Source organism: Balaenoptera musculus, chromosome 17, assembly GCF_009873245.2.
Source record: "Balaenoptera musculus isolate JJ_BM4_2016_0621 chromosome 17, mBalMus1.pri.v3, whole genome shotgun sequence".
Classification (NCBI taxonomy): Eukaryota; Metazoa; Chordata; class Mammalia; order Artiodactyla; family Balaenopteridae; genus Balaenoptera; species Balaenoptera musculus.
Window position 1 is genome coordinate 2,963,451 of NC_045801.1, and position 27,697 is coordinate 2,991,147.

The window sequence follows — 27,697 nt, forward strand, 5'->3', positions numbered from 1 at the left end:
AAATGTGTTTACTTTGAATTGAAGTAGCAATTTGGAAAAATGTTTAAATTTAGGTTTAAAGTTTTAGTTAGCCATTTAGTCATTTGTACATTCCTGCAGAGTATCCAGATTTTTATTCATATATTTTCATAGTTGAGTGGTAAATGTCCAACATGGCTAACTTTTATCCAAACCCCACAAATATGGGTTATCATACAGGAATTTATGGGATAGAAATGTAAAGCATAGTATATCACACTGAGTTAGCTTGAGGATATTACTTGTGTTGTTACTTGTGTTTGGTCCTCTTTTTTGACCCGTGTTGGTAGTCAAAATATTTAATAAAGTAAATATTGAAACGTACTCTCCGAGTTTGTTGTTGTTAACCTAATTGCTATTAGTTATTTCTAAGCAAGGTCTTCAATTTTTTTCTCTCTTAATTGCAATACAGAAAGCTATGGAATAGATGAAGGTAACAGGATTCCTTTAAAATAACTGCATTTGCTTGCAATTGCAACCCATGGAATGATAACGGGATGTTTCAGTTTTCAGTTAACTTTTATTTTTAAATTTTTTCATTGGTTTACTCATGCTGTTAAATCAATGGAACTACTAGCTAAAGTGATTTTAAAGAGGAAAATAACCATCTAAAATTTGGGTTGAATTTTCTGTATGATTTATAATTTGACAAATTAGAAGAAATCAAAATACCAAGTAGTTAATTGGATTAGAATCATCCACTGGGTTCCTAGTGGGTATTTTCTTTCCATGTGTCTCAACAGCCTGCTAAATAATTGGTTTTGTATAAATCATAACAATTTAATACATTAATTTGAGGCACATGCTCTCAAAAATATAAAATACTCGTAAATTATTATGTGATACGTTCAACCTTGATTCCAAGTCATCTGATTTTGAAATCAGTTTTTAGAAGCTCCCTCTTTAAACTCTTTTAGCTCCGTGAATAATATAGATAGGATTATAAAAAAGTGGAAAACTCTTAAACTTATGAAGCTACTCATGAGACAATTTTTTGTTCCCTCCATATTTACAGACTTTAGTTACTTGTAAAATAATTGCTTTAAATAACTGTTTTTTAGCCTTCATATATTAATACCTGAACTAATGGCTCATATTAATTAAACATACATAAACTTGGAGCAATTATTTAGAAAACCATCAAATAGATAATCAGCTAAATCAGACATTCAAAAATATGAAAAAAATCTACCTTGTGTAAAACTCCTCATTTTGGTAATTCAAGCAGTGCTGTAACAGTTACATAAATTCCTTTAAAAATACTGTTTAAGAGAATTCCACTCTGTTTAAAGCATTTTCATAGAATGATGTGCCACCAATGAAGTTTTTACTCATGGATGATGATGAAATGAAGTGTGTCCAGTGTTTTCTACACTGGGGATGTTGCACTGAAGTATCTTCTGGTGTGTGGATCATGTTTTGCAGCCAGGGACTATGAGATTCAGAGAGAAAGAATAGAACTCGGACGGTGCATTGGAGAGGGCCAGTTTGGAGACGTGCACCAAGGCGCTTACACAAGCCCGGTGAGTCCTGTCAGACCGCCAGCAGCCCGAGCCGTCCCTGCTTACGTGTAGACTGCTCCTGTTTGTCTTCATGGCTCCTTAGCTCTTCCGGGTATTTGCAGTTGTCCTTCATAAAGCTTGTCATATATGTCAACTCACTTGCTATATCCAGAAACCAAAAACTGGCAAAATTAGCTCCTGAGAGCTGGGTCTTTTATTCATTTTAGTCTTTCATCCAGCCTCTGTCCTCAATGGATTCCATAGATGATTGTTCCCTTGGGTGCAATTGACAAAGAGATAACAAATAGATGCAAAGTCAACAGCAGTTAGCCAGCATTCCCAATTACCTGCATTTTCAAGAAAAGAACATTAATTTGTCCCAAGTTGCCCTCCAAAAGAGATCAGTGAATTTTTAAAATGATTTATTTAAGAATCATCTCATTGAGATATAGTTCGCATACTATGAAATTCACTCTGTTAAAAGTGCACAATTCAGTGGTTCTTTAGTATATTCACAGAGTTGTACGGCCACCACCACAGTCAATTTTGGAACATTTTCTTTACCTCAAAAGAAACCCCATACCTTGGCGAGGATGTGGAGAAGAGGGAAGCCTTGTACACTGATGGTAGGAATGTAAATTGGTGCAGCCACTGTGGAAAACAGTATGGAGGTTCTTCAAAAAAGTAAAAATAGAACTACCATATGATCCAGCAGTTCCACTCCCGGGTATGTATCCAAAGAAAACAAAAACACTAATTTGAAAAGATACACACACCCCAGTGTTCATAGTAGCATTATTTACAATAGCCAAGACATGGAAGCATCCTAAGTGTCCGTCAACAGATGAATGGATAAAGAAGATATGGTATGTGTATGTATATAATGGAATATTACCCAGCCATAATAAAGAATGAAATTTTGCCATTTGCAACACCATGGATGGACCTGGAGGGTATTATGCTTAGTGAAATAAGTCAAACAGAGAAAGACAAATACTGTTATGTTATCGCTTATATGTGGAATCTAAAAAAATAAAAGAAACGAACCAATGTAACATAACAGAAACAGACTCGTAGACATAGAGAACAAACTAGTGGTTACCAGTGGGGAAAGCGGATGGGGGGAGGGGCACAATAGGTATGGGATTAAGAGGCGCAAACTACTATGTATCAAATAAATAAGCAACAAGAGTATATTGTACAGCACAGGGAATATAGTCAATATTATATGATAACCTTTTTTATAATAACTTTAAATGGAATATAATCTATAAAAATTTTGAATCACTATGTTGTACACCTTAAACTGATATAATATTATAAATCAACTATACTTCACTTTGAAAGAAAGAAAAGACAAAAGAAGCCCCATACCCGTTAGCAGTCACTTCCCATTCCACCCTCTCCCCAGCCCTTGCCAATCACCAGTTTGCTTTCTCTTTCTCTAGAGTTGCCTGTTCTGGACATTTCATATGAAATGAAATCATACAGTGTGTGGCCTTGTGTGATTGGTTTCTTTCCATTAGCATAATGTTGTCAGGTTCATCCACGTGGGTAGCCTGTGTCAGTACTTCATTTCTTTTTATGGCCAAATAACATCCCATTGTATGGATAGACCACTTTTTGTTTCCCCAGTCATCAGTTGATGGTCATTTGGGTTATTACCACTTTTTGGCTGTTATGCACAATGCTGCTATGAACACTCGTGTACAAGTTTTTGTGTGAACATAGTTTTCGGTTCTCTTGAGTATGTGTGTCTAGGAGTGGAATTGCTGGGTCATCTAGCAACTGTTTAACTTTCTGCCAACCTGCTAAGCTTTTTTCCAAAGAAACTGCCCCAGTTTCAGTTCCTAGCAGCAATGTGTAAGGTTGCCCGTTTCTCCACACCCCAACCAACGCTTGCTGTTGTATGTCTTTTTTTATTAGATCAGTAATTTTTAAATGACAGTTTAAAATAACAGTACGTACTTGTTCAAGAAACTATTTTTAACTAGAATAATCACAGTGAACAGAGATGGCTTTAGTAGGGATATAATAGCACAGATGATTGACCTTTTGTGATCCCTTGATATGGAAACTGCAAATGGCATTTTTTCCCCCTGTGTCTCCTTATCTATCAATTTTCCATATCCTTTACACATGCACTAGGGATACACTGATCATTACTTTTATAACCAGAGGACTGTAAAAGTCTTTCCTTAGAGGAAAATAGATAACTGTTGTTAGAGATTCTGTTTTTTAAAGTTCAGTTTTGAAAGTCTTTACCCTTATTCTTATATAAAACTATATCATTTATTATATATTTTTATCCATTATCGCCTTTTCCAATTTTTTTTTTTTTTCTTTACTATATCTGTATTGTTTATCTTCTTAATTCTCTTAACTCTGCTCTTGAGGCAAAATGCATTAGAAAGAGCCCTGGATCTAAATTTGATCAAAAGACCTAAATCTTAGACCTGGATCTACCTCACTGTGAGATGTAAGGGAGGTGAGGCTTCTTGATCTAAATTATTGGACTTGAACCCAGTGGTCTCTGAGCTTCCTTACATCTCTAAAAGTCTTAATAAGCAAGCATTCTGAAGTTCCGGAGTACAGGGACTTACCGGGATCACACAGCTAACAGCAGGGCTGATAGACTTTATTTCATTCACTTTTAAGTAATTCATTTTAGTTGTAAAAATACAAGAGAACAATTTTTTAAAATATCCGTAGTGTTTACTAAGTATTTGTTGAATGAATCCCAGCCTCCAGGAAAATATCAGCGTTCACTTCTTTTGTTGAATGTCTTTCTGATACACATCGTATGTGAATGCTTGTCTATTTTGTTTTCCATGTGGGAGTCTCATTTTACAGCCAGTTCGTTTCTCTAGGTTTCCGTTAAAAATCCTTTTCCCAGATGGTGCTCTTTAGTGTTCTTTAAGATGTAATAACATTTTATCAGGGATTCTTAATAATTGGTCAAGTGTAGCTCAGCATAGATTTCATGGGCAAGAACCCAGCACTGGTTACGTTACTTGAGATTCAGTGAATTCTTTTAGCAGTTATTTGTCAATCGTCCCCCAAGTGGCAGCTCGGTGGTGGGGACATTGTAATGAACAAAACGGTCAGGGTTCCTGCTCTCACAGACCTTAAATTCTATCTGAGGCACAAGGAGACAGGCAAAAGCAAACACGCTGAGTATCAAGTGGGGAATCTGTGCTCCGAGAAAAACAAAGCCTGGGCTTGGGGAGGTCAGGGCCCTCTTCCCGTGACACGTGAGCAGAGACCTGAGCAAGGAGGGACAGTCCCTGAGCTCCCCGTGGGGAGTGTGCCAGGCAGGGCGGCGAACCAGTGCAGGGAGCCCAGGTGGAGCCGAGCGGGGGAGGAGGAGGAGGACGAGGAGGAGGAGAAGCGAGCAGAGGGGAACTGGGCCGGGTGCAGGGGCGGCACATGGGGCGGCAGGGCAGCCTCTCATTCTGAGAGTCATGGGCATGAGGCGTATCTGAAGGCTCCCAGCACACACTCCTTTTTCTTTCTTAGGCCCGGTTATCAGGTTTATTTTTATTATTTGAGCATCGCTGATCATTTGCACATTCTCGCATCATTATTATCCTAGTCTTAAAAACCATGCTTTAAATCTATTTTCTCTTAATTCATCCCAGAGCAGTCCTTCTCTGGACTCACTTGTTAAGATCTTCTGAGTGTCTGCTAGCTGTTACTAATTCCCAGCCTCATCACCTACCCCTCACCTCGGCCTCGTGGACACCAGGGTGGCATTTTCATTCAACATTGAGGAACTGCTCTGTCCCCCTAAACTCTGCTTGTGTTTTAAAGAAGGTAATGAAAATCGTGTCGTGAGCAGTTACCTAGATGTGTTTGGATCTGCCCCCTTTTAAAGGCTTTTATAAAACCCTCTGCTCAGTTCTGGTCTTGCTTGTTGTGGACTGACTTCTTCTCCAGCATCAGGTCTCTGTGACCAGCCGCTCTGACAGCTCGGCACCCCCCAGGCCTCTGCAGCCTGGGGCCACGAGTCACCAGGCCTAGTCCATGGACTGATGGCCGAGCCCCTTGGTCTGCTCACGTACACCCCTTTGTAGACCTGCTGCCCGTGGAATCTCAGGCTTAGCATCCACTTGAAACTATGCATTTTTAGAGAGCAGTGTTTTCCTTGCGTTTCTTTACTATCTTAATAAAGCACCATGTTCAATATTTGAGTTGAATTGACAGGATTGATGATGATTTATGGTCTTACAGAAGTTTCTGTTGTTATTCAGATCTCCTGTAAAATGGGCATTTTGTGTCATTTCTAAAGTATACCAATCAGCCTTAGGTTCACATAGAGGTAGAATTCATGGTACTGGTCCTAGCAGTTTGCTGTCTAGTTACAGAGGACAAAGACTAAGTCATTCAGAGCAGAGTGGTTTCACTGAGGTGCCCTGTGTTGCTAGTGACTCTCAGAAGGCCCCAAACTCAGACGTTTAACAGATGCGCCTCTGTGCCAGCAAGCTGCCGTCCCACCGACACCTCAAGCCTGTCTTGTCCAGAGCTGTGCTTCTGATCTCCCCCTTCTCTCACCAGAAACCCGAACTCGCCCTCCCCGACACCCAGCCCGCTGTCTTCCTGCCCCCCGCCTCCGTGGCGCCTTTCCTCACCTCCCCTTCCGGGGGCCTCTCACTTAGGGTGGAAGCCACAGGGTCCGACCCCTCCCTCTGCCCTGGCCGGCATCCCCTCCCCTCGCCTCCAGCAGTTCTTTGTTCTCATCCCCTCTCTTCTCTTCTCCTCTCCTCTCGGGGAGGTTACCTTCTAACCCGCTCCAGTCCGCGATGGATGTCTCGTTCACCGTGTTTGTCTGTATCCTACTCTGGGACGTCAGCTGGAGTAGCACAGGGGTCGCCGGCCCTTGTTCACTGGTGCAGCCTAAGCCCCTACAGGAGTGCCGGGCGCTACGGAGAGGAAATGTCTGTGGAACAGACGAATCGCCTGCAGCGTTTTACATGCATGTCTGTTTTCTGGGGGTTTTCTACAGAGGATTTTAACTGTTCCTCTCACTCTTGAGATTGTACAATTCTGGTTCTGTCTGATCCAGAATCCAGAGTTGCAGAATAAACAGCCTGTCCTCAACATGCCCACTGATTAACATAGAGACCCTCTTGTTGCATGTGTCCCCGTCACAGGAGAATCCAGCTTTGGCGGTTGCAATTAAAACATGTAAAAACTGTACTTCGGACAGCGTGAGAGAGAAATTCCTTCAAGAAGCCTGTAAGTTTCTAGAAATGTATGTGGAACTCCATTTGACTTTCCGTGAAATCCAAACTGTCTCTGAAGATGTAAGAAAAATAATGTTTGGACTTTTAGTGAGACAACTACATTTATTACCTTGCCATGCAATTAGTATCTGTATTTGTAGAGGCACCTGTCTACAGAGCTTCCCAGGTCAGCCGTCATGTTTGGGATGTAAAGGCAGATCGATTTCCTGTCCCTTCATCCTCTGGTACCTTGTGCCATAGCCATCTTCACCCTGGCATTGGGCAGATATAGAGATGCCAGCAGGCCCTGGAGTTGGGGGTGAGCGGGACAGACACAGTCCCTGCGGGATGGAGCCCACGGATGAGTGAGGGAGAGGAAACCCTGCCCGTCCCGAGGGGGCTGCTGTGGAGAGTTGTGTGTGATGGGTCCTCTCTCCTGAGGGCAGACCCTCGGAGAGCCAGGATCTGGTCCTGCCCGTTTGCACGTATCAGGCTCTTTCCCACCTGCCCTCAAGCTGGGTCGTCTTCCTGCTTCCGTTCGGCTTGTCCCTTCTGACCACGTACTTAAATAGTGTCTCCTTAGGAGGCTTTGTCACAGGACCCTGCTCTTTCCCTTCCTAAGTATCCATAATTAAATATACATTGTCTAGGGACTTCCCTGGAGGTCCAGTGGGTAAGACTCTGCGCTCCCAATGCAGGGGACCCGGATTCCATCCCTGATCCGGGAACTAGATCCCACATGCATGCCGCAACTAAGAGTCCGCATGCCGCCATTAAAAAAAAAAAAAAAAAAAAGATCCTGCATGCCACAACAAAGATCCCACATGCTGCAGCTAAGACCGGGTGCAGCCAAAATAAACAAACAAACAAATAAATAAATATATATACACACACACACACATTGTTTAAGTTACTCTTGTCTCTGTCTCCCTCTAGACTTTAAGCCCCAGTGGGGCAAGGAACATGTCTGTTCTGCTCACCGCTCAGACCCAGAGACAGCATAGGGCTTAACTCATAGAAGGCACTCAGTAGCCACTGGTCGTGTGAATGAGTCTTGGTGTCCTTCATCACATGTACATTGAATTTCAGAAACATTTATCACCCAGTAGTCCAGTGAGTAACAAGTCATGGAGTGAGTCATACTGTAACTTCATCAGTTAAGTCGAAGCAAATCCTAATCCTATTCCTGGATCTTTGACTTAAGTACAAGACAAGGCCTGGTGATGACTTCTGTCTCAACTAGTTTATTTGTTCAGGGCATCTAGGCCAAGAAAACACAGAATATACATCAGCCATCATTACCTAACAGCCTGTCTGCCTTACCTTTGGTGGTAAAGTGTATTATGTATTTTCAAAAATGCACATTTTTAAAATTGCTTCTCCTTCTCTAAAATTTTTATCAACAGTTATTGTATCGTGATTTTTGTAGGGCTTTGGAATCACCATTACAGAAATAAACTTTAGAGTTTCATAGGAGTAGTCAGTTCAAACTAACCTTGTTCTCTTTTTGAAAGGCTGTTATTTCAGAGAAACATGATGGACGTAGTATACCTAAAATCCTGTAGGGCTTTGACAGGCTCTATACGTAAGAGGGGAAGTAAACTTTTTCTATAAAGGACCATATAGTAAATATCTTAGGCTCTGCAGGCCAGATGGTCTCTTGTCACAGCTGCTCAGCTCTGCCATCGGGGTGTGAAAGAGCCACAGACAGCACATAAAGGGCTGAGCAAGACTGTGTCCCAGTGAAATTTAGTTTGTGAAAGCAAACAGCCGCCCCTGGCCTGAGCTCCTTGCCCTGGGTGAGTGAATAACAGGTCAAACTACTACACCTATTGGGTTTTATTTCAGCAGGGATAGAATTTCCTAGAGACCACAAGATTCTCCTCTTAGCCCTGCACTGTGTAGTATTTTTAATAATTACTTCTGTAAAGGGTAACATAAAACCAAAAATGATGGTAAGTCGATTGAAAATGAGTGAATATACTGGGTTCCTGAATGTTTATCCAAAAATATCACATTATACTTAAGTGATGAACTGAATTGACAAGATGAAATTCAGTGATACATTTTGGATTTTGTGCCAGGTGTTTATGTGGGGGGGGGGGTGGTTTGCTTGTTTGTTTGTTTGTTTTTAACTACCAGGTCCTATTTTTGGAATATGTAGGCAAAATTGAGGGGGAGAAAATACCTTAAGGGTTTGAGTTCTCTCAAGTGAGTGTGGGGTGACTTTGCAAGAAGCCAGTGTAATCCTTGGGTGCGTTGGTAGGATATACAGTCCTCCATGTCCACAAGTTCTGCATCTGCAGATTCAACCAACTTCGGATTGAAAATATGTGGAAAAAAAATTCCAGAAAGTTCCAAAAAGCAAAAGCTTGAATTTGCTGCGCTCTGGTATCTATTTACATAGCGTTTACATTGTATTAGGTATTACAAGTAACCTAGAGATGATTTAAAGTATAAAGAGGATGTGCGTAGGTTACGTGCAAATACTCTGCCATTTTTCAGAAGGACTCGAGCATCCGCAGATTTTGGTTTCCCCCTGGGGTTTCTGGAACCAACCCCCTGTGGATACTGAGGGACGGCTGTAGGGTGTCTAGAGTGAACACGGTGAGAGGCCTGTCTCCGCAGACGTACCCAGCGCTGAGTTGCTCCACACCGGGCTCCACGCTCAAATGGACACTAAAAGATGTTTGCTCCTGCTGTGATTCTCATGTCCTTGCTTGGCATCATAAAAGTCAACCCTGTATTGGTCCCCAAAATTTAAAAAAAATTTTTTCATTTCAATAGTCTGTGAAGTCCAGGTACTTTGGGGACCACTGCAGTAGGTCACATGTAAAGTCACTTCCCGTTTTGAGGTTCTGGAGTTCTGTGAAGGTTGTCCTGTTCTCACTAATCCTAGTGAGTGTACTATGCAGGTGACCTCCTTAGCCCTGATACTAGATATTAGAAATGTACACACACTTAAAAATACGCACCCACACATAGGTACGTGCGTATATGTGCAGGGCCCTCTTGGTCATCTTGGGCTCAGTGAGGCAGTCAAACTCACGTGATGGCCACAGGCCGTATCTGGCATCAGACTTGCTTTGAGGGGAATACAGGACTGGAAACAGCAGGCCAGCATTTCTCCTGTAGCGAAGTCCTCACAGCAGTCCGGGAACTCGTTTGCTTAGCCCTGATAGTGATCTGGTACTGTGAGGGGATGAGGCCGCAGTGGTGGACTCGGGAGCCACCCGGGTTCGAAGTAGAAGTCCTCACAGACCCGTCGCTGTGGGCTCTGGGGCTCTGCAGGGGACACCCAGCCACACCCATGCTCAGGGGAGCTCCTGCTACCCCGTCAGCAACTTAACCAATCAGGGGTGGTTTTTACCATGAAGGGTATTGCTTAGAAAACGAATCACACGTTCCAACTTCATGAGATTTCCAGAGGAAAACCTAGAAAGTTAGCCCCAGGTCAGATTTGTCCGTGGAAAATAAGAGGAGGTTTTCTGAACCCTTAACCCTCACAGTATGTCCCCCTGTAAAGCTGCTCACAAGTTCACTGCAGTGGCATCTTGTGCCTCACGTGGTCTGCTTTTTTTGTGCCATTTTATGGAGACTTGTGAGCTGACCTGACCGGTGGAATTGAATTCCCAGTTTCCACATCATTAGCCTTGAGTTTTTTTTAATTCTTATTTTTTGGCTGTGCCACACAGCTTGTGGGATCTTAGTTCCCCGACCAGGGATTGAACCTGGGCCCTGGCAGTGAAAGTGCCGAGTCCTAACCACTGGACCACCAAGGAGTTCCCCATTAAAATGCCTTGAGTCTTATTTGAACTAGTCTTCAGGAAACTGAAATATTTTCAGAAGACTGACCGTGGACCACTGTTTTCCCCCAGTAACGATGCGCCAGTTTGACCACCCTCACATTGTGAAGCTGATCGGAGTCATCACAGAGAACCCCGTCTGGATCATCATGGAGCTGTGCACTCTCGGAGAGGTACCTGCCCCACCTCCGCCTCCCGCCCGCTCCGCCTGCCCCGTCGGGGAAGTGTGCGGCATACACCCTAGTGCATCTGAGTTGAGCGTCTTCATCAGTGAGTTCCCAAGTAATCCCCTAACTCAGTGCTGGCAGCAGTGTCTTCCCATCAAAGGATTTGTCAGGACTGGAAGCAACAGGTGACCAAGCGGTTCTTTGTTCCCTCTCTGTTGCTGTCGTCTGAAGAACAAGCCCAGGGATCTGAGAGTGAAAGAAGCAACGTTGGTGGAGTTTGGGTAAATTAAGGCTGAATTTACGTAAATCAGAACAGTTGCTTCATCTTTTTGGGCATTCACTTTTCAGTGTCTTTCAGACCAACTCATGTTAGTCACAGTTTCTTTTTAAAACGTGAGTAACAGACTGTGGGCAGATGTCCTTATTTGACTCTCTCTGGAACACAGAAGCTCTTTAGTTGGTGTATCACCACCGCCTGGACGCTGGTCCCACCCGGGCCTGCTGAGCCACAGGAGGGCGGGCAGGCCTGGGCGCCACCCTCAGTCTGTGTCCCCAGGCGGCTCTGTGGGCCCCTGCTTGGGGCAAACACGGCAGTGTCATTTCCAGATGTCTACACATGACTCTGTGGCACTGAAACCTAGTAGTTTAACCTTCTGACACATCATACACGTTACTGCTTCTTTGAAGGACACCAAACAGTCTTGCTTTTAATGAAAATTGGGGTTTTCTGTTATCAGGAACCCGAGGGTGCTTTGGGCCCGTCATCCTCTTCGTGACGGCATCAGCCCTGCCTTCCGAGGACAGGCCACTGCCTGGCGCCTCCCACTGCTCTCCTCTTCAGCCTGGGTAACAGAGTTGGCGAGTGAAATATCTGAGGGCCTCTCCGGTGTCTTTCCTTCCTCTACCATGCCTTGCCAAATAAAATGGAGTGTTTACGGATTTTTTTGGTTCACATTATTTTTCTGCTTTTGTTTTTGGAGAATTTGCTAATTCTTCTGGCTTAAATCATCAATATTTCTCCTTTATGTAGGAGATTTTGTAGGATTGGAGTGTTAAATTCATCTGCCTTCTTTGCTATATTATTAGCATTTAGCTGAATTAGTCATGATAGCGGTAGTAAGGACCAGAAGGCCTAGTGCGTAAATACCCAACACGGGACCATTTTATCCTTCTTCACCCAGAACTTCCTGGGGGCAGAGGGAGAACCTCTTGCCTCCCCTTCCTTTCATCCCCTTGTGCTCAGGTCTGCCTGGGGCATGGGGAGGTCTGAGGGAGGTGGACTGACCATGGCTGTGGAGGAGGCTTGTTTGAACGGTAACTGGAGCTTTTTGTTCTCCAGCTCTCATTATCTGGCAGTATTTTATACTGTGCCTTTATTCATTCCCTGGAAGCATCTTTCTGTGTTTTTTCAGAAATGTGTCTAGAATCATGAAGATTCCAATTTTGCAATTGGATCTCAAGTAAAGAATGATTAACCATAATTTCTGAGCTGATATGTTTCTTTCATTATGCTTTTTTTATTAGGGTAGAATTGAAGCCATTCTCATAAAAATGCATTTGGAAATGATCAGCATTGTTTTTGAATATAGCTCTTCTGCTGTTGATTTTTAGTCTCTGACACTAATTCTTTCTCTTTTTTCTTTTTTGGTCACTGTTCAAAAAGCTGAGGTCATTTCTGCAAGTAAGGAAATACAGTTTGGATCTAGCATCTCTGATCCTCTATGCCTATCAGCTTAGCACAGCCCTTGCGTACCTAGAGAGCAAAAGATTTGTGCACAGGTGAGACCCGGGCGTGAAGCTGGTGAGCTGCCTCTGAGCAGGAAGGAGGTGGGGAGAGGTTCTCACTGTGCCCTGAGACCTTTCGTTCCCCCAACTCTCATACACGGACGGCACTAAATGTCCTGCTGTGCGTATCCCAGCCGAGTGTGGTGCCCTGGCGTGGGAACACATGGATTTGAGGGGGTTTTCCTCACATGGAGTATGAAACAGGTCCATTATTCCTTCCACAAATACTACTGACAGCCTCTACGTGGCACTATGGACCTAAAACAGATATTGTCCTGGGACTTTCCAGGACACCATAGCGCCAGGAGTGACATCTGTTGGCCTTCTGCAGAATTTCTGTTCATAATCTGGGTCTCTTATTTGAATACAAGTTAAAGCCCTTACAACTTATTTGCCTTGTATTGTGTTAGAGTTTTGTTATCCGGCACTGAAACGGACTGCATCAGCAAAATCGTTTACAAGTGTTCCAAAGATCACTTTACTTTTATTAATGAGGTTTTTTAGTAACAGTAGAGTTACACACCCTGGTCGTGTATACTGTCTATTAGTTAATGCAGCCGGCAATATGATTGCATGAAAACTAATAAGTGGTTTCATTATTTGAGAATATTCTTCACCATCATTCAAAATAGTAATCACCATATTAATGAGTAAATATCTGCCAAAAGGAATATATTTGAAGTAAAATAATAAAAGTATTTCTTTTTCAGTGTATAATAAAGCTCCTGTTTGTATTGTATATAAGCTGTCTTTCAAAGTACCTGTATGTCTTTATATAACTTAGATGAGTTTGTGGGGTTTTTCCCTTGTATTAAAATGTATTGTCCCAAATTCTTCCTTATCAGGGACATTGCTGCTCGGAATGTTCTGGTGTCCTCAAACGATTGTGTAAAATTAGGAGACTTTGGATTATCCCGATATATGGAAGACAGTACTTACTACAAAGGTAAGAAATCAGAGCAATAAATAAGAAACAGGCTCAGGATCTTCAATGATTTCTAATTCTGAAAAAGGTACATTCTGATATGCTCAGCTGATTTTTGACAGTGGTGTACAGTCAGGTCCGTGGAGGAAAGACAGCCTTCTCAACAAAGGTGCTGGAGCAGTTGGTCATCCCTGGCCAAGAAACGACCCTCAACCTAAACTTACTCGCCATTAACTCAAATGGATCATAGACTTAAATATAAGACATAAAACTACAAGACTTTTAGGAAAAAACATAGGAGTAAAGTTTTCGGATCTAGGGCCAGGCAAAAGAGTCCTTAGGCTTGACACCAAAAACACACATAAAAGGGAAAAATTGATAGCTTCTTCCTCATCAAAATTTAAAATTTTTGTTCTGCAGAAGACCCAGGCAGAAGGATGAAAAGACAAACTACAGAGTGGGAGGAGGTATTTGCCAACCACATATCTAACAAAGGACTGGTATCTAGACTACAGATAGAACTCTCAAAACTCAGCAGTAAAAAAAGAAAGGACACAGGTAGAAAGTGGGCAGAAGATATGAAGAGAGATTCCACTGCAGCGGGTATTCAGATGGCACGTAAGCACATTACCCACTAGGGAAATGCAGAGTGAGCCCACGGGGAGGTGTCGTGCACACCTGTCAGGATGGCTCAAGTAACGGTAGTGACAACACAAAATGCTGGCAGGCACAGAGAACGTAAACTGCTTGTGCAGATGTAAAATGGTACAGCTGCTCTGGAAAAGAGTTTTGCAGATTCTTAAAAAACTGAACATGCACCTCCCATATGACCTAGCTATTACACGCCTAGGCATTTCTCCCAGAGAAATGAAAACTCACATTTACACAAAACTGGTGTTTGTTCATTGTAGCTTTATTTCTAGTAGCCAAAAGCTGGAATGAGCCCGGATGCCCTCCACTTCGTAGACACAGCTGGCTAACCTCCCAGCAGAGCGGTGGGTGCCCTGGCTCAGTGAATGCCGCCGGACTTACAGATCTGCAGTCTGCTGGCTCCAGAGACTTTGATCCTTTAGCTTTGGAGCTGAACTCTAGCTGATGGGATTTTTTCTTTAGTTTTCCCAATCTTGGAATCAGATTGACTTGGTTCTTCAAATTATTATTAATTTTCATATTCCTGGTACTTCAGCTAAGGTTTGGATAATAAGTCCATATTATGCTTTTAGTATATTTTCTAGTTATTACTACCATTTTACAAAGGCCAGTTTCTTGCTCAGTTTGTTTGATTTTTACGTAGTCGCAAAATGAGCCCTAATCTTACATACAAAATTAGTCTTTTTCATTTATACTGTAGCTGTTGACTGTTCTCTGTCCAAATGCTTTCTGTATACTACAGCCTGATCCTTTGTTATGTGGAAGGAAAAGTCTGGTTGTTTATTCATTTTGATTATGTAGTCATTCAATTTAAAAACGACCAGGCCACCTTTCCACTGTTATAAAATACATTTCATATCACCTCACATCCTGACTAGTCCAAACCCTAGAATTCCACTAAAGGGCTAAACTCCAAACAGCACGGTGGCCAAGACTCTTAATCATCTAGACATCACTTAAAGTGGGCAACTGACGAGTTCACACATTGTTATCTCAGAGAGGTCCCTAAGTCTAGATCCTGCTAGGCTTCAGGAGAACAGCCCCTCGGGGTTAGGGGTTCCTCGCTCGGAGCACAGCTGGAGAGTCATTTGTTGTGAGGGAATCAGAGGCTTTGACCTCAGTTGTCATGAAGGTGCATGAAGTTAAGTGGAAGAAAATTAATGAAACAAATGTAATTGTCTTCTGATTAAAAGTCTTGAGAGGCACCCTTGCTTATGGAAGGAAGTCCAGCCCCTGACAGCTCTGCAGAGCCCGGCACCCTGCTCCAGGGCCTCTGGATCAGGGCCTGTCCCCACCTGGCGCCTGCAGCTCCTCCTCCCCCCCCCCGCCCCTCCCCCTGCAACACCCTCTTACTTCCGCTGGATTTGAGAAACTGTTTCTGCCTTTTGGAATTAGGACTCCTTGAGGGCTGGTATCTGGTGAAAGAATGTTGAGGGAGGTGGCACAGAGGAAAGATTTTAGGCCTCTAAAGAGGGCCAGTTTCAGGCTTTCCTAAGAGTGTTCTTTTCATTCTGTCGCCCCCTCCTGCTCTTCACCTCCTGGTGGTGGTACAGCCCATCCTCATATTTTGTGGATTCTATTTTTGCACAGGCGTCTGCTTGCTGAGACTTGTGACTTCCCGAATCCACACTCCGATGCGTTCATAGTCAGGTGTGGATGTGCACGGGGCAGTGACAAGGTGTCTGTTTGAGCTGTTGGACAGCGAGGAGAGGGGCAGCCCCTCTGGCTCTGGGCCAGTCGGGCAGGTTGGAACCCCAGCTGTGGCCCCTGTGTGCCGGGGCTGGGGGCGGGGAGCAGGGCCTCAGGCAGCTCAGCAGCACATCCATGCCTCATTTTCCAAAGAAGTCAGAACCTGCCAGGATAAGTGTTTAGGATTTAAGGTTATGAGGTATGAATATGTATGTACACATTTCTCCTGGGAGCGATGGTTCGGTGTTAAAAGCGACTTGATAGAGTGTAACCACCGTGAATGAGAATTGACTGTGTGTCGCTACCAGGCCGTCTCTAAAGCCGGGCCCCCAGCCTGTACATGAAGCCTGCACAGCCGAGCTGGGAGCTGACGCCGCCCGGCGACCGGGGCTCCCTCCTCCCCCGCTGCCTGCCTCTCCCCTGTCCCCCCCCAACGACCCAGCATCAGGGAGTGCGAGGCAGTTCTCCCAGAGATTTTGGTACTAAAAATCTCAGCTAGCTCTAACTGTTAGATTCCTAAGCAGGTGACAGGGAAGTTTTACTTTCTAAAATTAATCTTCTAGCTTCCAAAGGAAAATTGCCTATTAAATGGATGGCTCCAGAGTCAATCAATTTTCGCCGTTTTACCTCAGCTAGTGACGTATGGATGTTTGGTGAGTATTTGAAAACTTTTGTGTTAGAATTACAGTTCACATGTTCTCTGAGAGGGATTTAGCTCTGTCTGTTGTCAGAGTCTGTAGGTTGGTTTGCCTTCCCTTGCCTGGCCTCCCTCATTGCTCGCCCGTGCCCTCCTCGGTTCCTCAGATGTGGGCATGTGCCATGCGCCCAGGCGTGGCCCGCGGGGTCCAAGGTCCTGCCTCTAGCCCCTTCTCACTCCGCCTTCCTCCCTCTCAGGGAGGTGCTATGTCCTCCCTTCTCTCCTGTCTCCACGGCCTCAGACATTCCTTTTATGTGAGTGACGTAAATGGTTAACCTGTCCGTGCAGTTCTGTGATGGCCCCCAGATCCAGCATGTCTGAGATTGCCCTTCATCTCTGTTCTGGAATCTGACCCCTTCCTGACTTGTCTCAAGTCTTGGAAGCGTGACCCTTCGTGTTCTGTAGCTGCTGCTGCTCTGGTGTCCACTGTGTCCCCTCCTTCCTGCTCCGAGTCCATCCCTGTCGTTGTCCTCCTGCTCTGCGTTCTTGCAAAGCCCCCAGTGGAGCGAGAGTGTGGCTCTCACTCACTCTGCAGTACTTACTTCCACTACCTTATCCGGACTTTTAAACCACTCGCCTTTTTGGTGTGGATGACACCCTGTCCCCGCCCCGCTTTCCTGGTGTTTCTCCTGCTTTCTGGACACCTCATCCTGACACCTCCTCCTCCGGCTGAAGCTCTTTTTAACCTGCAGGAAGCGGTTGGAAAGAGTTTCTTCATTCACCTGAAATATCCGCTCTGCCATGAAGCCCCATGTAGCAGGTGTGCCATCCAGACATAGACTTCCTTCCTCTGCTTTCCCAGCACTTTCTCTCTCTGTCGAGACACTCACGTGTAGATCTTGTGAATAGTCCTGTGTGCATATTTTCTCTGCCGGATTTTAAACTACTTCCCAGGAGATGCCCTGTTAAGTTTATGCACCTTCTTTTTCCTATAAATAAATATAACTTTATATACATGAAGTACGTGTTCTCATTTTTCTTCTGCTTCCTTGCTGTTGACTTTCAGTAACCATTTAGTGCCCTAACTGATATTAGGTAAAGGAAGGAATTCAATACAACAGGAAGCGGTGTGACATGATTGGAGAAGGCGCTGGAGTCCAATTGGCTTCAGATCCCAAGACCTCACCTGTCAGCTTTGTGACCCATAGAGCAGGTTACTTGTCCTCTCAAGAGGATTTCACATTTCAAAGAGTCTAAGATGCCTGTTTTTTCACATTTCTGAAGTAGGATTTGTCACAAATCAGTGGCCTTTCACAGTTGGTGTTAGTCGGGGGTGTGTGTCATGTGGGTCCTTGCCTACACTCATGTAGACTGTTTTGTTCATATTGGTGCTACTTTCTTGTCCGAATGAGTTTAAAACCGCTCTTTGGTAAGAATAAAATAATTCTAAGAGGTAACAAAGGATCACATTATAACTTAGTGGGCAGCATATTCCCCCCCCTTTTTGGTAATATAAGGTAATTATCTCTTATAATCAGTGGCATCTCAGATTTGATAAAATACAGTTTTTAAAGAAATGTAAGGTGTGAGAATTAAGGATAGTGTAAATTTCAAGGAAAGGTGCCAGACACATATGAAGGTCTCAAGAAATGATACCCAGTGTTGTTATTACTAATGATGTTGTCATAATTTCTGGTGAGAAAAGCAGAACTAAGGCATTATTTTTGTCATATACTCTTTACTTTGAAGTTGCTGGACTTTTGGCTAATTTCAGATCTAACTCACATTAATGTGATATAATGGCATAATGGTATGCCTTCCTCCTCTGAGGCACACAGCATCTTAGGTGCTGAAGATACAGAAAGACGGTCACCGCCCCTCTGCCCCCAGGACCCGGTGTATGGGGCACACTTGCGGTGGGGTAGACGGGAGCTTCCTAGGGGGCAGGGCAGGCAGTGCAGGAAACTCACAAAGGGACCTGGAAGAAGAGAACTGGTGGAGAAGAAAATGAAAGGCATCGAATCTAGAATTCAGCACAAGCAAAGTCACGAAGGAGCGTGTTCAGGTGCAGATCTGAGTGGCCAAAGTGCCAAGTGATGGGAATCTGTAGAGGAATCTGAGCACTCTGAAAGCATAAGACTTAAGTTGCAGGGTTTTCTTTGTTAAGCTTCAAGCCAGCTGCTGTGATCATAAGCAGGTTGGACTAAAGTGGAGGGAAATCTAAAATTCATTCAGCTTTTTTTGAATTGGTTCACTAAGCTATGCTATGAAATATCACTGTAGCTGGTGGGCCATTTTCTAATGTAGATTTTTTTAGAGAAATAAACAAACCTCTTAGGAAAATAATGGGTTTTTTCTTGATAATACTATTTCATTATTCGCATCATACTAAATTAGTATTCCTGTTCTTATTTGATAACAGAGCTAACTGAATGCTGCTTTATTTGGCTGATGTGCCTGTAATCACACAGCTGGTTCTCTCGTACCAACTATGAAGTTATTCCTGAAACGTGGGAATTGCACTCCTGCTGCTAAGTTCACCGTTGTGTTTTCATCCCCACCTCACAGGTGTGTGTATGTGGGAGATACTGATGCACGGTGTGAAGCCCTTTCAAGGCGTGAAGAACAATGATGTGATCGGCCGCATTGAGAATGGGGAGAGGTTGCCCATGCCTCCGAACTGCCCTCCCACCCTCTACAGCCTCATGACCAAGTGCTGGGCCTACGACCCCAGCCGGCGGCCCCGCTTCACTGAGCTCAAAGCTCAGCTCAGGTAGGATGGGGGGCGGGGCCGGGGGCGGGGCCTGGGGGCGGGGCGGGCAGGCCTCCGCTGCTTCTCCCAGGCAGGTCCTTTTATCAGTACATCTGAGGCAAACCTGTTTCTTGGGTAAACGTAATTACTCCTTTATGGATTTGTATTTATTTACACATTGTTAGAACCTTAAGAAGATTATGTCTTCACGTCTTAATAAACTTCAAATTGTGATCAGGTGTCTCTGCCCTGACTGCTGACCAACGTGGCACAGCCCACAGGCTCCGCGTGGTCTAGTCCCCGCCCACTCCCCAGTCTCGCCTCACACCCCCACTTCCTCTGCCCCAGCGGCACCCGGCGCCTCTGCCTTCCCCCGCTCGCCCGCAGGGCGCTTCTCTTCAGTGTTTGGAGCCCAGCTCAGGGTTGCCTCCTGCAGGAAGCCTCCCTCATGTGCCCCACCCACAAAGAGATAGCCCCTCCTGTGGCACCTCTTCAGCGCTTCTGTTGTTATAGCTCAGACATCCACGTTAACCTGTTCAGCTGCCGTTTTGTGACTCCTACTTCGTGCCAGACGCCATTAGACCCAAACCTCCAGCAGCCCCCAGTCCCCTGGAAGGAACACACGGACTTCTTAGTGTGCTGGGCCCCCCAGAGGGTCTGCGCAGAGCTGGCCTGCTACTGGCCAGACTCAGAGGCCTCGACAGGTGGCCCTCATCCCGTCTTGCTCATTTCTGTAGGCCTGGGGCAGAGCTTAGGACCAGCACCTGGTCAGTGCTCAACACTTGTCGAACTAAAGTCTAGATTGAGAGTTAATACTTTAATCACCAAGATATTTTAGTATAATACATAACCAACCAGCCAACGCCATGGTTTAATGTGCTGTTTCATGTTTGGAGTACACCCCCCTGATTTTATTTGAGTTTTTTTATTTGCTATATTTTCGTCTTTTTTCATAAAAATTACCAAATGTCAGGGTCCAAAAGCCCCGGCAGCTGTTCTAGCCCACCTTTATCCCCCGGCGCTTGAACCCTCTCAGCCTCACCTAACCTCCAGCAGCGCCTCCTGCCCGACTGACGAGTTTCCTCCAAGGAGAGCGTTTCCGGGAAGGAGCAGGGCCTTAGTGAGAAGTGGGGGAGATTCGTCCAGGCAGCAGCTGTTTTGCTAAGTGTCTCCTTTGTTCTGAGCTAGGTTCTGTGGGCCCAGCGGTGAGCAAAACACAGTCCTGCCCCCGGCGTTTGAAGTCCGGCCGAGGAGGTGGGGGTCGGCACCGCTGGCCGCACGGTGACACCCCTGCCGCCCCCCCTCTGGGCCTGCTTCCGGGGCCTCGCGCCTGGCGGCCCCTCAGGTCTTTCAGGACAGCTCTCTTCAGGCTGGAGCTCTGCAGGTTCTTGATTCTCATGCAGCTTGGCTATACCTGCCGTCCCTGTTGGAGCTGGTTTTCGAACATGCTTCGTTTCGTGTTTTGCTCATAAATTTTTTTGTTCCTCCTTGACCTTTCCTCAGAATCTGATAGATTCTGTCTATGAAACGCCCCCTCTGATACCAGTTCCACCCGCCCGCCTCCCCGGCGCATTCTTCCCCGTTACTCGGCGCATCCGCCGGCTTCTGTCCACAGCCTCCTCCCCTCCCCTCAGTACTTCTCCTTGGTTGCTTGCTTAACTGTTCCTGTGGCTTCGCTCCCCACCTCCGTCTGTCTTTAGCTTCAGTCCTGCCTTTTCTCACAAGTCCCAGACCTGTGTCTTCAGTTGGAGGACATGGTGTTTATCCTAAAGCAAAGCCATTACCGTCTCCTCTTGCCTGCCTCTTGCCCCTCTGCTTGTGTAGGTTGCAGTGGGGCCTTTGTCTCCACCTGCATCTGGGAGTCGTCAGTAACTCCTCGCCCGCCTGTGCCAGCTGACCAGCTGGAGCATCCTCACCTCAGTGTCTTCGGACCCACTCCCTCCTCCCAGCTCTCCTCACCGCCCTGCCCCCGCCCCCGGCCCGCATGCTTCATCAGTCAGTCTTACCGAACCGTCGAAGTGGGAGAGTAACTCCCTCGCTCAAGACAACTTTCAGTGGGTTCCTGGCACCCCCTGTGTTAGTTTGAGGCTTCCAGAGTAGCATTTAAGGCTCCTTGAGTTACGGCCAGTGTCTTTCCATCCCTTTCTCACACTGTGGCCAAACTAACCCCACGCCTCCGCCAGGAAGGCCTCCTTCTGCACCTGCTGAAATCAGCCCTACTGTCTTCCTCAGCCTCTTTCCCTGCTCTGCCCGTGGGCTGTCCAGAACTCTTGCTTCTTCTGGCCATGCTCGCCCTGTGGGCCGCAGATGGCCGCATCCCGGTCCGGTCAGCTCCACAGACACTGAGCACCACGTAGCTGGGCCTGGTGCTGGTCACTGGGCAAGAGAACCAAACACTTTTCCTGCCCTCGAGGAGCTCACAGTCTAGTACGTCTCATCCCCTACTAGACTGAAGCTCCTTGAGGACAGGGATCGTCATACTCACCTCGGTGTTGCCCACACCCCCAGGCCAGGAGCTGGGCCCAGTGAGGACCAGACAGCTGCTGAGTTAGTTCATGCTTAGCTCACACAAAACTCATGCTGACGCTGGCTGGAGGACTGTTGCTTTAAGGTGGAGTAGCTCCAAAAACTGTCCCAGATGAAGTCTTAGAACTAAATATAATTATTTTATACACACACACACATATAAAAACATCATGTACCTATTTATAGATGCTTTCTTGTGAACAATTAGTACAGATTATTGACCATTAGTTTGTTCTGTCTGTTTTGTATTAGTCAGAAATGGAGTTTAACTTTATATTTGGAACATGTAGAATATGGCTACCAAATAAGCCAAATAAAATGTAACTTTATAATATACTAGCTGCTTGGACATCTATATGTAACAATGTATCACAAGTAATTAAACACATTCCTTATTGAGTTTTTAAAATTTTTTATTATATCCAAGATTCTAACAAAGTAATAAATTTTGGATAGCCCTTACCCCAGGGCAGTTAAAAATGTTCCCAAATCCCATTCTCCGTGTCTGTCTAAAGAGAAAATGCTGCAAATAGACTCAGTTTATTGTGGGCTCCACTCATCTTTGGCTGGACCACGTCTTGTTTCTACTGTATCGTAAGTTAAGAAAAGTGGCTCTCGGTGACTCTTGTTAGGCAGGGTTGCACTGGGATGGGTCAGTCTCTGTGACCACAGGGCCTGTCCTCCTGCCATCCTGTGTCCTTATTCATAGATGTGCCTCATTGAGGAGAATGAGATTAACCTCTGGGCAGCCTAGTAGCAAGTGTGAGAAATTCCTCAATAGAAAATTTCTCATAACATGAGCTCTAGCATTTCGTACTGTGTGACTGACAGGTTATAAGAGTGCACTAAATATTTTTTGAATGAAAAGTCATTTAATCCCTAGCTAGTCAGTTAATTCTTTGGTAGATACTGTGACAAGAAGACCGCAGTAAAACCTCTTGAGTATTTGCCCCTTTGGAGTTTATGTTCAAAGACGGCGTTTCCCAGCAGTGCTCTGCGTCATTAAGGTGTTTGTGCCATTATAGGAAAAGGTTGTCAGTTTTATCTCAGGGAAACATTTTAAGTTAACGTGTGGCTTCTTAAATCCCTTTTAGACAAATGAGGGTAATAAATAAAATTATTGATTTAAATTTTGTACCCTAATTTTTGTATTTTTCTAACTTTTTATTGACATGCAAAGATGTGAACATATAAACATGCCAAGAAGTAAACAGCTCACTGAATTTTCACAAATTGGGCCCATTCCTGTAACCAGCATCTAGAACAAGAAAACAGCGCTGCCTGCACCCCAGAGACCCACGAGAGGCCCCTTTTCCAATTACTGTTCCCCCTCCAGGGATAACCACTCACCATAGACTGGTTCTGCCTGGTTTTGAACTTTATGTAAACGCTATCATTCAGTGTGTACTTTTTTGTTTATGGTTTATTTTGCTCAACATTTAGTTTGAGATCACCCATGTTACTCAGGTAGTTGGACTTCACTCTCGTTGCTGTATGTGTCCCATTTGTAAATATACCATAGTTTATCCCTTATACTATTGGTGGAAATTCAGATACTTTCCATCTTGGGGCTCTCAAGACTGCTGCTGTAGGGACATAACAGAAGTGTCATTGGGTGAGCACGTGTACAAGAATGTCTGGTGGATGCGTATTCAGGCATCCGCAGGTGTGCGCGGCTTTAGCTTTATGTACTGATAGTGCCTGTTTTCCAAAGTGGATGCACCAATGCAGTGTCCCCAGCAGTGATGAAAGCTCCTGTTGCTCCAGCCATAGTTTTTTTAAAACCTTTGGAAATCGATCCTTGTTTCTAAGCATGCCATTTTCACATATGAAGGGTAGGTTAAAGAAAGAAAAAATAACGTAAGTGGTATGTAAACAATTTACCTGAGGTTTTCTATTCTAAAGATCACTGACTTAGTAGGTGTCTGCCTGGAAGGCCCTCTGACCCTGAGCACTTTAGGAAGCCCTTTAAACCAACACCATGTTCACTAGGAGCCAGTCTCCATCCTCTGCCGTCAACCTTAGAAATTACAACATTGAAAACCAACGCTGACTGAGTGCTTTCTGTTGCCACACCTGTGCCGTGAACTTTCACACGTTATTTCATCTGAATCCTCACGGTCCTGGGAGATGTAGGTAATACTGTCATCATCAGTTTACAAATGAGGAAACGGAAACTGAGGTTAGGCAGTTGAGCTGGGGTCACAGAGCTGGGATTCAAGGCACGCTCACCTGAGTCCAGGACGCAAGCTGTCAACTGTCACGCTCTACACTTTGTTTGAGCCATGGCTAGACATTAGTAAGTACTCTGATTACGATTTTGACTAGTGGGCAAGTTGTTAATATTGTTTAGTTAAAAAGGAAAAAGAAGAAAGAAAAGGGAAAAAAAACCTACTGTTACAAGGAATTCCTGCAGCTGGTTCTCTTACATTTGCTTGAGTGTCAACCAGAGAAAGTCCCCCAACAGAATGGCAGCACCTCTGGCTTCGGCACAGAAGCCCCCCACCCAAGGGTTTTGATGGGTGACGTAGTTTCCACGTGTTATCGCTGTTTTGCTGTCACATCTTGAGTGTGTTGCATTTGGCTGCTGTGGCCCTCTGTAATCCCAGAGTTAGTGGCAAGCAGTTGTGGAAGTTTTCGGCGAGGCTGAGTCTCTCCAGGGGTACTTGAGGCAGCTAGAGGCAAGCCACGCCAGTGTGCGTTGGCCGGCGTCCGCACTTGCCTGCTGTGTACTTGTCCTGTACCCGTAATACATAGCCTTGTCTCCAGCTTGGGTCTGGGGGGAGTTGTGGATGTTGTTTGTTTGTTATTATAACTTGATATCGTCATGTTTGCTTCTTAACTTTATCATACAAAGCTGGCCGTTGAGAAATCTGTTTGACCTAAGTTGACCTTGGGTGAGTGACTTAGCCTCCCTTGGAGAGCAGAATCACAAATCCTACCTGTCCTCTAGGTTTCAGGATTAAATAAAATCATCTAAAATGCATTTAGTTTTCATGCTCGTGGTGGGTACACACACTTGGTGGCTGCTCTGGTAGTAGCAGTAAAAACAAAGCTTTTTCTGAAGATCTGCAAGGGACCTGGAGGTCTTCGGTACAGAAAATGATCAGTTACTGTTTAAAAAAAAACTGGTTCTTCAAATGTAAAAGGGGTAGCTATTATTATCCAGATACCAAAATGCAAGGCACATCTTTTTGACATTTTGTAGATGTCTTATGGACATCTTGTACAGGTTTTTTTTTTTTTTTTTTGAGTCCTTTTTGATTCTTCATTTATCCTAAAATGTGAACTCTAGATTAAAAACTCTACATTTGATTAATAACATGAGGTTACTTGTGCTTCTTCGCTGTGCTTTTAAAGTGGTTTTGTATCTGCTCCCCAAATTCCTTTCAGAGGTGGTGTCTAAATTCCTCCTTAGTCATCATATCGGCATTTTCCTTCTCACTGCCGTCCTGTTGGGTCTTGGCGTCATCTGGAAGAGTAACCTGTTTCTCAGTTACCCCTGTATTTACATCTTAAAATGTTTGTTTGGTTTGGGGCCTTAGTCTTCCCAGTAATAAAAAGTAAATAGTGAATCAAAATTTCATGGGAATTTAATGTAAAATTTAAATTGTTTCCACTAAAATTTATGTCATAACTGTTTCTTACCTGCAGGTAGCTCGTCTTTTTTTTTTTTTTTTTAAATTTATTTATTTATTTATTTATTTTTGGCTGTGCTGGGTCTTCGTTTCTGTGCAAGGGCTTTCTCTAGTTGCAGCGAGCGGGGGCCGGTCTTCATCGTGGTGCACGGGCCTCTCACTGTCGCGGCCTCTCTTGTTGCGGAGCACAGGCTCCAGACGCGCAGGCTTAGTAGTTGTGGCTCACGGGCCTAGTTGCTCCGCGGCATGTGGGATCTTCCCAGACCAAGGCTCGAACCCGTGTCCCCTGCATTGGCAGGCAGATTCTCAACCACTGCGCCACCAGGGAAGCCCTGCGGGTAGCTCTTGCCCTTCATTGGACCCCCCCCCCCCCCGCACACAGATGTTCAGACCTTTACAGGTGCGTCTCTACTTTAGCTTCACCTCCAGAATTTGGTTTTATGTGAAGTAAACAAATTTCCGGTGAGATTTAAACTTAAATTTCATAAAAATTAGTCCTTTGTACTTACGTGGCTTCATAGATCATTTTCACGTGATTACCTTACTGATTTCACAATAATTCTTAAGGGTGAGATACTGTTGCCCTTTTCACTTAAGGAACCTGAGGCTCAGAAAAACCCTATGACTTGCCCGGATTGTGCAGCTAACAAAGGGTGGATCCAAGACCCTGGGCCCTCTTCTCCGAAGTCCAGGACCACTGCTTTTCCGCATCTCTTTACCACCGCATGCCCCTCCCCACCGGATGCCCCTCCCCGCCGCATGCCCCTCCCCGCCGCATGCCCCTCCCCGCCGCATGCCCCTCCCCGCCGCATGCCCCTCCCCGCCGCATGCCCCTCCCCGCCGCATGCCCCTCCCCACTGGATGGGTTGCTGGCTGCCTCCACCACCCGCACTTCCCCGCGCTCTGCTCACGTCCCCTCCCTTGTCTTATTTGTAAGAGAGAACTTTGACTAGATGAAGTTCACACTTCAGCTGTAATCCACATATTTACTAGTTGAAGGTCGCCCTCAGAACCCAGTGAAATCCTCAGACTCATCGGTAGCTGCTGTAATTCCTTCCCTTCAGTCCTGTTTCTGGCACCATTTTCCTTCTCTCTCTAGTTGTTCTTAATTCCCCTTCCCTAAATTTTGTCTCCAGGGTTATTACCCCTAAAAACATGGGGGAAGAGTGGAGTAACCATGAATGTCTGTCCTCCCATCTGGACAGTGACGAGCCAGAGGCTGTAGGTGGCCCGTCCCTCTTCAGGTTACAGAGGGACGGGGCGGCGAGGTTGATGCAGGGATGCAGGGAACGAGTGGAGCAGCGCTGGCTCCGTCTCAGCCGGGTCTCCGGGCACCTGAGCTTAGAGGGGAGGGAGCGGCAGCCCCCGTGGCAGCGGGTCGGTTCTCATGAAGAGGGTTTGGCGCTGAGAAGCCACTGGCTTACCTTCTGCACCTCTTCCTCTCAACCCCCCAGATTTGCATTTTAGAAATACCTTTTACATTATATTTTTAGTGATTGTTCCAAGTGTTACATTATACATCGTTAACTTTGCACCGTCTACTGAGAGTTAATAACTGTATTTCACTTAAAGTGTGGAAGCTTCATTTACCATCACCTTAGTCCTTTTTGCTCTAGATGTCGTGTATATTATATTCATATATGGTAGTAACCTCATAAAGTAAGATTACACTTTGTGTTTTTAATAGTGTTTTGAGGAAAGTAAGGGGAAAATCTTTTATATTTAACCCCATACAGTGCTCTTTATTCTTTCCTAAAGGTCTTTCTTCCATTTGGTTTTCCCATCTGTCTGAAGAACTTCTTTAACATTTCTTGTGGTGTGGGCCTGTTGATTAGTTTGGGGTTTTGTTTTTTTTTTTTTTAAACTGAAAATGAATTGAACTTTATTACACTGAATATAGAACTCTGAGTTGACAGCATTTTTCTTTTTCTTTTTTTTTTTTCTTTCTTTCAGCACTTTAAAGCTTTCTTTCATTATCTTCTGGCCTCTGTTATTTCTAATGAGAAGTCACTGGCCTTTTAAATTATTACTCTTCTGTATGTAATGCGTCATTTTTTCTGGCTTCTTCCATGATTTTATCTTTGGTTTTCAGCAGTTTATAACTAGGATGTGCTTGGGTGTGGTTTTTGTTGTATTGATCATATTTGGGCTTCACTGAACCTCTTGAATCTGTAAATGTATGTCCTTGACCATTATTTCTTCAGATATTTTTTCCACTTCATTTTCTGTCTTCTAAAACTCTAGTTCCATGTATGTTAAATCTTTTGATAGTGTCCTTCAGGTTCCAGGGGCTCTGTTCTTTTTCTGTTTTCCCCAAATCTTTTTTCTCTAAGTTCTTCAGATTGGATAATTTTATTGATTTATCTTTAATTTTCC

General features: G+C 44.8%; 1 protein-coding gene across 21 annotated transcripts in view; it reads left to right on the forward strand.

The window, feature by feature from the left end:
* The window catches only part of PTK2 (protein tyrosine kinase 2), a 253,830-nt gene that overhangs the window by 181,538 nt on the left and 44,595 nt on the right, over window positions 1-27,697 (forward strand). For 13 of the 21 annotated variants that reach the window (XM_036830829.1, XM_036830830.1, XM_036830831.1 and 10 more), the window contains 8 exons: window positions 431-451; window positions 1,444-1,541; window positions 6,674-6,758; window positions 10,624-10,724; window positions 12,382-12,497; window positions 13,349-13,449; window positions 16,332-16,421; window positions 18,974-19,178. In XM_036830829.1, the coding sequence (XP_036686724.1) occupies window positions 431-451; window positions 1,444-1,541; window positions 6,674-6,758; window positions 10,624-10,724; window positions 12,382-12,497; window positions 13,349-13,449; window positions 16,332-16,421; window positions 18,974-19,178 (817 nt within the window). The remainder of the gene's footprint in view (window positions 1-430; window positions 452-1,443; window positions 1,542-6,673; window positions 6,759-10,623; window positions 10,725-12,381; window positions 12,498-13,348; window positions 13,450-16,331; window positions 16,422-18,973; window positions 19,179-27,697) is intronic. The other 8 variants (XM_036830835.1, XM_036830826.1, XM_036830827.1 and 5 more) reach the window with 1 other exon arrangement.